The sequence below is a fragment of the Mesoplodon densirostris genome, chromosome 13 (assembly GCF_025265405.1).
Source record: "Mesoplodon densirostris isolate mMesDen1 chromosome 13, mMesDen1 primary haplotype, whole genome shotgun sequence".
NCBI lineage: Eukaryota > Metazoa > Chordata > Mammalia > Artiodactyla > Ziphiidae > Mesoplodon > Mesoplodon densirostris.
Window position 1 is genome coordinate 3,332,214 of NC_082673.1, and position 9,000 is coordinate 3,341,213.

General features: G+C 46.9%; 1 protein-coding gene across 1 annotated transcript; it reads left to right on the top strand.

The window, feature by feature from the left end:
* The first annotated feature begins 7,401 nt into the window (after nucleotides 1-7,401).
* On the top strand, nucleotides 7,402-8,394 carry NPBWR1 (neuropeptides B and W receptor 1). Its single transcript, XM_060116455.1, has one exon. The coding sequence runs from the start codon at nucleotides 7,402-7,404 to the stop codon at nucleotides 8,392-8,394; it is 993 nt and encodes a 330-aa protein (XP_059972438.1).
* The last annotated feature ends 606 nt before the right edge of the window (nucleotides 8,395-9,000 follow it).

Consider the following 9,000-nt stretch of genomic DNA (forward strand, 5'->3'; position numbering starts at 1 on the left):
TTAACCGATTTTCAAATGTTGAACCAACCTGGGATAAATCTGACGTGGTCATGTTGTACAATACTTTTTATACATTGTTGGATTCAATTTGCTAATATTTTGTTGAGAATTTTCATCTATGTTTGTGAGACACATTGATCTGTTGTTTTCCTTCCTTATAACGTCTTTTCCTGGTTTCGGTATTAGGGTAATGCTATTCTCACAGGATGAGTTCTGAAGCGTTTTCTTTGTTTCTATTTTCTGGAAGAGGTGGTAGAGAATTGGTATCACTTCCTTCTGTTGTTTTTGTGTTTTCAGTTTCATTGATTTTGACTCTGACTTTTATTGTTTCTTTTGTTCTGCTTACTTTGGATTTAATATGTTCCTTTTTATTTTTTTTTCTACTTTCCTACAGTGGAAGTTTAGATTATTGCTTTTAGATCTTTTTTTTTTCGAATATATGCATTCCATGCTATAAATTTCCCTCTCAGCACTGCTTTCGCTGCATACTACAAATTTTGATAAGCTGTATTTTCATTTAGCTTAAAATATTTTAAAATTTCTCCTGAGACTTCTTCTTTGCCCCATGTGTTATTTAAAAGTGTGTTGTTTAATCTCCAAATATTTGGGGATTTTCCAGCAATCTGTTATTGATTTCTAGTATAATTCCATTTTGGTCCAAGAGAAAACTTTATATAGTTTCTGTTCTTTTAAATTAGTTAAGGTATGTCTTATGGCCTCAAATGTTTTCTGTTTGGGGGAATATACCATGAGCTTGAGAAGAATATGTATTCTCCTGTTATTGGAGTAAGTACTCTGTAAGTGCTGATTAGATCTAGGTGATGAATGGTGCTGTTGAGTTCAACTATGTCTTTACTGATTTTCTGCTTGTTGGTTCTTCTGTCAATTACTGACACAGGGGTGTTGAAGTCTCCAAGTACAATAGTGGGTTAGCCTATTTCTCATTGTGGTTCTATTAGTCTTTGCTTCATGTATTTTGACTCTATTGTTAAATGCAACACATCCAGGATGGGTCTGTCTCCTTGGAGCGCTGTCTCCTCTATCTTTATGTAATGCCGTTTCTTATTCCTGACAATCTAGCTGGGTCTGAAATCTGCCACGCCTGAAATTACCATTGCTATTCTAGATTTCTTTTGGTATATCTTTCCCATCCCTTTACTTAAATTTTTTTTTATTGTGGTAAAATATGTATTATATAAACATGACATTTTCTTTCTTTCTTTCTTTCTTTTTTGGCTGTGCTGTGTGGCTTGTGGGATCTTAGTTCCCCCACTAGGGATCGAAGCCACACCCTCGGCAGTGGAAACACAGAGCCCTAACCACTGGACCACCAAGGAGTTCCCTAAATATGACATTTTAACCATTTTAAGTAACCAATTCAGAGACATTAATTATATTCACAACATAGTGCAACCATCATCACTATGTATTTCAAAACCTTTTTTTTGTAGCCATGGTTTTTAATTTTTTCCAGTGTTATTGAGGTATAATTGACATATCACATTCTGTAACTTAAAGGTATACAACATGTTGATTCGTTACACATATATTGCAATATGATTACCAGCATAATGCTAGCTAACACTTCCATTATGTCAGACAATTACTGTATCTTTTTTTGTGTTGAGAGCACTGACATTTTTTCCTCTTAGCAACTTTTAAGTATATAGTGCAGAATCTATGATGAGTTGATAACAATATATCTATCCCCAGAACTTATTATCTTCTAATTGGAAGTTTGTACTTTTTGACCAACATCTCCCCATTTCCCCCTTTGCACAGCTCCTGGTAACCACCATTCTACTCTTTGCTTCTACAACTTCAGCTTTTTTAGATTCCCCTTATAAGTGAGAACACACAGTGTTTAATTTTCTCCATCTAATTTCACTTAGCTCAGTACACTCAAGGTCCATCATGTGTTTGCAAATCATGGGATTTTGGTCTTTCTCATGCTGAATAATACTTCATTATATATATATAATGTGTTTTACTTTAGGTGTCATATCCAAAAAAATCATTGCTAAGACCCATGTTAAGGAGCCTCTTCTTATGTTTTCTTCTAGGATTTTTACAGCTTCACATCTTATATTTAAGTGTTTAATCCATTTGAGTTAATTTTTGTTTGTGGTGTAAAATAGGGACCTAGTTTTATTCTTTTACATGTGAATATTCAATTTTCTCAGCACCATTTATTGAAGAAACTATCTTTTTTCCACTGAGTGTCTGTGTTCCCTTGTCCATTATTAGTTGACCATACATGTGTGAGAGCCCAAGCTCTCAATTCTGTTCTATTGGCCTATGTGTCTGTTTTTATGCCAGTACCATACTGTTTTGATTATACAGTTTTGTAACATAGCTTGAAATCCGGAAGTATAGTACCTCCTGCTTTGCTCTTCTTTCCCAGGATTGCTTTGGCTATTTGAGGTCTTTTGTGATTCCATATGAACTTTAGGATTGCTGTTTCCACTTGTGTAAAAAATGCCATTGGAATCTTGATAGAGGTTGCATTGAATCTATTGATGGCTTTGGGTAGTATGGACATTTTAATAAAATTAATTCTTCTAGAATGTGAACACGAGAAATTCATTTATTTGTGTCTTCTTCAAATTCGTTCATCAATGTCTTGTAGTTTTCAAGATCTTCCACATCCTTGGTTAAAGTCTTTGTCTTTGAATTACAACAGTTTTATTATAATGTGTCTTGAGGAAAGTCTGTTTGGATTAAAATAATGGGGTGGTCTATTAGCTTCATGGACTGCAATGTCCAAATCTCTCTGCAGGTTTGGGAAGTTCTCTGCCATTCTTTCTGTAAATAACCTTTCTGCTCCCTTCATTCTCTTTTCTTCTGGAACTTCAATAATTCAGATACTAGTTTTTCTGATGGTGTCCCATAGATCATGTTGGCTTTCTTTACTCTCTTTCATTCTTATTTTTCTCCTCAGACTGGGTTATTTCAAAGTTCCTATCCTCTATCTCACTGATTCTTCTATTTAGTGGCCTCTATTCCATTTTTCATTCCATTCATGAATTTTTCAGATCCAGAATTTCTGTTGATTGTTTTTTATGGTTTTTATCTCTTTGTTAAATTTCAATCTTTTTGTCACTTTTGATTGCATATTGTTTACTTGATTTCATTCGTCTTTCTCTGTTGTCTTGTAGGGCACTGAGTTTACTTAAAACAGCTATTTTGAGTTCTTTATCAAGTAAATCACAGATCTCCATGTCTTTGTGTTCAGTTACTAGAAGGTTATCATGATCTTTTGTGACTTCACGTTTCTTTGATTTTTCATGTTCTTTGGAGTTTTGCATTGTTGGATTCAAATTTGAAGTAGCAGTCACCTCCTCCAGTTTTTACTAAATGGTCTTCAGGGCAGCAATTCCTTTCATCAGTCCTGCTGTAGATTCTGAGGCTTTCTCTGACCTTGTATGGATACACCTGCTTCTCATTCCTTGATCCCTCCCCTCTTATGGCAGAAGTCTTAAGCTTCTGTGTCTTCTCTCAATCCTACTAAGCACCAGACAGGTTGCTGGTAGCCTCTGCTGTTTCCCTGAAGGTGGCACACAGACCACGTTTGTGATTTCTCCTTTGCCTATAGACCCTGGCCTGCCTTCTGCCTGTGCTCCCCACCTACCAGAGCTTGCTCAGCCTTGTATGTACTCGGAGCCCACTGCAGAGTGCTAGGAGCTGTGGGGCTGCCTGAGGGTCACTTGGGGAGTGGGGATCTGTGGGTGGTATTTCCCCTGCATCTCGTGGGCAGCCTTGCTGACTGAGTCCAGAATGCAGTCAGCAGGGAATCTCGTTTACCACTCTCTATCTGCTCCTTCCTCCATCATGGCTCTCCCTCTTTAGTGTTCTGGGTGCTGCAAGAGAGAAATGAGTCTCTCTGGCAGCATCCTGCAGAGATTAGGGAGCCAGGAGTTTACTCACTGGCTCTCCCTTTCCCTCATGGGAGAAATCACAGGCCATCTAGTTTAGCCCTAAGCTGTGCAGCCTTGGGTGTGGGGTGATGCCAGCAAAGATAAGCTGTTCCTTTTACCCTCTAATGCGTCCAAGCTTGTATTTTTTTTTCCCTCCAATGCAGTGCTGGAGCTTCTCTGGAAACCTTGACTTCCGCAAAAGCTCTCTTGTCTGAAGGCAACCACCCATGTCAGTGTTCTGCAGAAGTTCCCAGGCAGCGGCCAAGAGGGGCTGGAACCAGCTCACAGTGTCCTGTAGGTTCCACAGCTGGTGCCACAGTCTGTCTGCCTATCACCTGATGCACCAGTGGGTGAGATTCCTTCTGGGTCCCTTGGTGTATGGTGCTTGGTTCCACAAATTCCACAGAGGCACTTCTGCTTATGGATGGATGCCAAATTTTTGTTGTTGAAGGGGAGAACAAACTAAACTAAAAGTACCATTAGCTCTAAAAAGACCCAACAACGAAAAATTCTTAATCTTGTCAAGTATTTAGAGAGTACTTAAGTTTTACACATCACGATAACCTTATATATCCTTTAAGTATCTTTTGGCCTGCAAGTTCCTCTTTCTATATCTTTTACTTGCATCTAGTATAATGTATGACACATAGATGATGCCCAGTATATGACAGCTATATAAAACTGACTTTAGAAAAAATCAAGACCATTAATGAAAGGGTAATCCATAAAGCACATACAATTAATTCCAACTGCAAAATTTGTATTATAAACTGTCACAATCAACTCACTGATGGATGGACAGTAGTTCAGATCCCAAACGTATTCCATGATAATACTAAGAGAGACACAACGGTGTAGCTGTAATAATATCAAACAAAGGAGGCTACGTACAAGAAGCAGTCGTAGCCCAGTTAAAGAAGAAGATTTTACAATGGTGAAAGAGTCCACTTCATGGAAAAATATGACAATCTTAAATCTGCGTGCATCGAATAAAACAGCATCAAATTATGTAGTAAAAACTGACAAAAGTAGAAGCATAGAGAAATCCACAATCATTGATCGATATTTTTTAACACATCTATCTCAAAAATTGACAAAACAATCAGATAAAAAATACTGACAGAGAGAAGATTTAAACAACACAATAATAAATTTGACTAGCTGACGTTTGTAGGGTGCAATAGTCTACACCCAACAACTGCACCCAACAAATGCAGAACACACATTATTTTCAAGTAAACATAAAATAATTAGATAACTATTTATTGGGCAATGTTTCAACAAACGCCAATGAATTGAAATCATACTATTTGTACTGTGTCCACGTGCAATTAAGCTAGAAATCAATAATTAAAAAGCTAGAAAGTCTACAAATGTTTGCCAATTAAGCAACTACATACATATATATGTATATATATACATATATATGTATATACACATACATACACACAGATATATGCATATGTATATACATGTGTGTATTATATATACATTATATATATTATATATGTATATATCTTTCTTTTTTGTTTCACTTAACATCGTATGGTGTTTTCTCACATATTTTTGCTCATGGACATTGACTCTCTTGACATGTTCTTCACACAACGCATGAAACTGCAGGGAAGCCAAAATTATACATATTCTAGTAAAAGGAGAATTGAGTGGGTAAAGGAAAGCATTTGTACCATTGCCCCTTCCAGGCTTCTTCCACTGGCTCCTTTGGGTCTCTTTCTCGGTGTCTCAAGCCCTCTCCTTTTCCAAGGCTTCATAAAGGATCAAACACGCACTTTATCTGGGCTTTTGCCTGCTCTCTTGGAGGGAAGCAGGATAGAACCCCGTGCTTTAATTTGCTGGCTCTCCCAAAGGAAAGTGGAGGACGAAAACAGGAATTCGAGGGAAATACTACTGAGCTGATTTCACTCGGTCCTCAGAGATGAGGCGCCCAAGGTGAGGTCCTCTTAAATGAGGAAGACTTGGAGGCTCCCAGAGCCCGTTCCGGGTGGGGCCTTGGCAACGCTGCTGCGACCGCGGGGTAGTTCTCTTCAGGGCAGAATCGGAAACACTTTATCTTTATGTATATATTTATAAATATAAATATATATATGTATATATATTTCCAGAAAGCCTTAAGTATCTCAGATTGTCGACCATGACGTGTTCCTAACAACCTAATAAACTTGTGGAGACCAGAGTCATAGAAAACGGGTGATTTGCATTTGAAGACTGCGTGCACTTTCTCTGTGTATAGCCTTGAAATATGAATGTAACTTAACATTTTAAATTACATAAGCCCACTGGGGGTACGGTGTTAAAAAAAAACGGGAACGGGAGCCTTCACTGCCTTGCGCTCCTTTTCAACTAGACCCGGCAACACCCTACCTTTGCTTTCCTTTCATTTAATTCTTAACAGGAGCGCTTTTCAGGAATTCAGACGGAGTGAGGTCACACTGGCGGAACGAAGAAAGTTATTCCTCAGTTTTCGGGCGAGGCTGTTCTCGGTTCCCGGCTGCTCTGCTTGGGGCGGGGCGCTGGGGGCGGGACGAGCCGAGGCGCGGGAGGCCGGCTCCCGGCGCGCGCAAGGGGCGGGGCCGCGCGGCCCGCGGGCGCCGCTGCCTCCCCCGCCCCTTCCCACCTCCCTTCCCCGGAGCGCTCCGGGAGCCGCAGGACCGACCGTCCCGGGACCGGCCGGGGGAGGCAGCGATTAATGTTGGGCCCGCTCTTACCCGGGGCGCACGGAACCGCGGGGCCCCGAAGCTGGCCGCTGCCGGGCTCGCTGGGGTGACCGGGGCCTCCAGGGGCCGGGCGGGGGTCAGAGCTGGGCCAGTGGGTTTGTATTTTTCCCCTGAGGGTAACGTTTGCTTGGTCCAGCGGGTCAGAGTAAGAGTCCAACAGGTGGCAGAAAGTGGTTGTTTGAACAAAACCCTGCCTCCTCCAAGCTCTGGACCCTAAATCCCCGCCCTCAACTAGAAAGGTGTTGACCAGGAACTGAGATACCGAGATGGTTACAGGATTAGATATTGTTCAAGTTGGAAGAGACTGAGAATTGACTTGGTCGAATCTCTCATTTCAGACATGGGGAATCTAAAGCGCAAGAAGGAGAGGTGATGGAGGTTGATGCCCATGGAAGATTCATAAAAGAATCTACCACCTCGAGAAAAACAAAACAAAACAAAACAAAAAACAGGTGGCAGAGAGCAGTCACGTGGGGCAGGTTGGGCGCTCCCACCCCCGCCCCGCCTCGGAACCGCCCTTCGGTGCTGCCCGTCGTCGACGAGCCCAACCGGCGCTCTCCGCTCCGCTCTGCGGCCCCGGCGTCCGCGGCACCCGTGCGCTGAGAGGCCGGCGGGAGCGCGCCCCCCCAGGAAAGCCGGAGACGGGCTCGGAGCGCGGCCGCGAGCGCCCCGGCGCGGGTCGGGGCCCCGGGACCGCGGAGCCCCGCAGGGAGGCGGCCGAGGAGACCGAGCCCCTGGCCCCGGCCAGGATGCACAGCGCGTCGTCCTGGGGCCCGGAGCGCGCCAACACGTCGTGTCCCGCGCCCGCGCTCGGCTGCCCCAACGCGTCCGGCCCGCTGCCGCCGCTGCCGCCGCCTCTGGCCGTGGCCGTGCCCGTCGTGTACGCGGTGATCTGCGCCGTGGGGCTGGCGGGCAACTCGGCCGTGCTGTTCGTGCTGCTGCGGGCTCCCCGCATGAAGACCGTCACCAACCTGTTTATCCTCAACCTGGCCGTGGCCGACGAGCTTTCCACGCTCGTGCTGCCCATCAACATCGCCGACTTCCTGCTCCGGCGCTGGCCCTTCGGGGAGCTCATGTGCAAGCTCATCGTGGCCATCGACCAGTACAACACCTTCTCCAGCCTCTACTTCCTCACGGTCATGAGCGCCGACCGCTACCTGGTGGTGCTGGCCACGGCCGAGTCGCGCCGCGTGGCCGGCCGCACGTACGGCGCCGCGCGCGCCGTGAGCCTGGCCGTGTGGGGGGTCGTGACGCTGGTCGTGCTGCCCTTCGCCGTCTTCGCCCGGCTGGACGACGAGCAGGGCCGGCGCCAATGCGTGCTGGTCTTCCCGCAGCCCGAGGCCTTCTGGTGGCGCGCGAGCCGCCTCTACACGCTGGTGCTCGGCTTCGCCATCCCCGTGTCCACCATCTGCGTCCTGTACACCACGCTGCTGTGCCGGCTGCGCGCCATACGCCTCGACAACCACGCCAGGGCCCTGGAGCGCGCCAAGAAGCGGGTGACCGTGCTGGTGGTGGCGATCCTGGCCGTGTGCCTCCTCTGCTGGACGCCCTACCACCTGAGCACCGTGGTGGCGCTCACCACCGACCTCCCGCAGACGCCGGTGGTCGTCGCCGTCTCCTACGTCATCACCAGCCTGAGCTACGCCAACAGCTGCCTCAACCCCTTCCTCTACGCCTTCCTGGACGACAGCTTCCGAAGGAGCCTCCGCCAGCTGCTGGCGTGTCGCGCCGCCGCCGCCTGAGCCGGCGCGCCGGGAACAAGCGGCCCGGCGCTCAGGGTGGTCCCTGAGCCGCAGCTTCGCCCCCCGCCCACCATCTTCCTAGAGATGCAGGTTCTCGGGCCCCTGCCCAGGCCCCGCGGACTCGGACGCGCTTTGGCTGCGCCCGCCCTTTCAGTGTGCCAAGCCCTCCGGGTGGTGCGGAGGCGCGCAGGACATGGGGACCGGCCGAGGCGGCGGAGAGCGCATGGACCTCTCCCTCTCCCTAAGGCCCGAGGGCGCCGAGGCGACCCCCGAGCTTGACAAGGAGGGGAGGAAGGGGAGAAAAGGGGGCAGTACTGCAGGGACCCTCTTCCGTTCCCCCCCGCCTCCCGCCCCAGCCGCCCGCAGCCCGGCTCTTCGTGGAGCCCTCGGCGCTCCCACGCCGCGGAGGTGCGAGGGGAGAGATGCTAAGGCCGCCCGGGCCTTTGACGGGGGAGACAGACAGCTCGGGTGGCGGGTCAGGAGTGAGTGAGTGTGTGTGAGTGTGTGTGTGTGTGTGTGTGTGTGTGTGTGTACGCGCGCGTCTATGCGTGCGCGCGTCTAGCAGAGGCCGGGGCTTTGGATGCAGGAGGATGGAAGTTGGCTGTG

What these genes read in the sequence shown, in the direction of transcription:
- NPBWR1 (XM_060116455.1), top strand. Translation starts at nt 7,402, where the DNA reads ATGCACAGCGCGTCGTCCTGGGGCCCGGAGCGCGCCAACACGTCGTGT.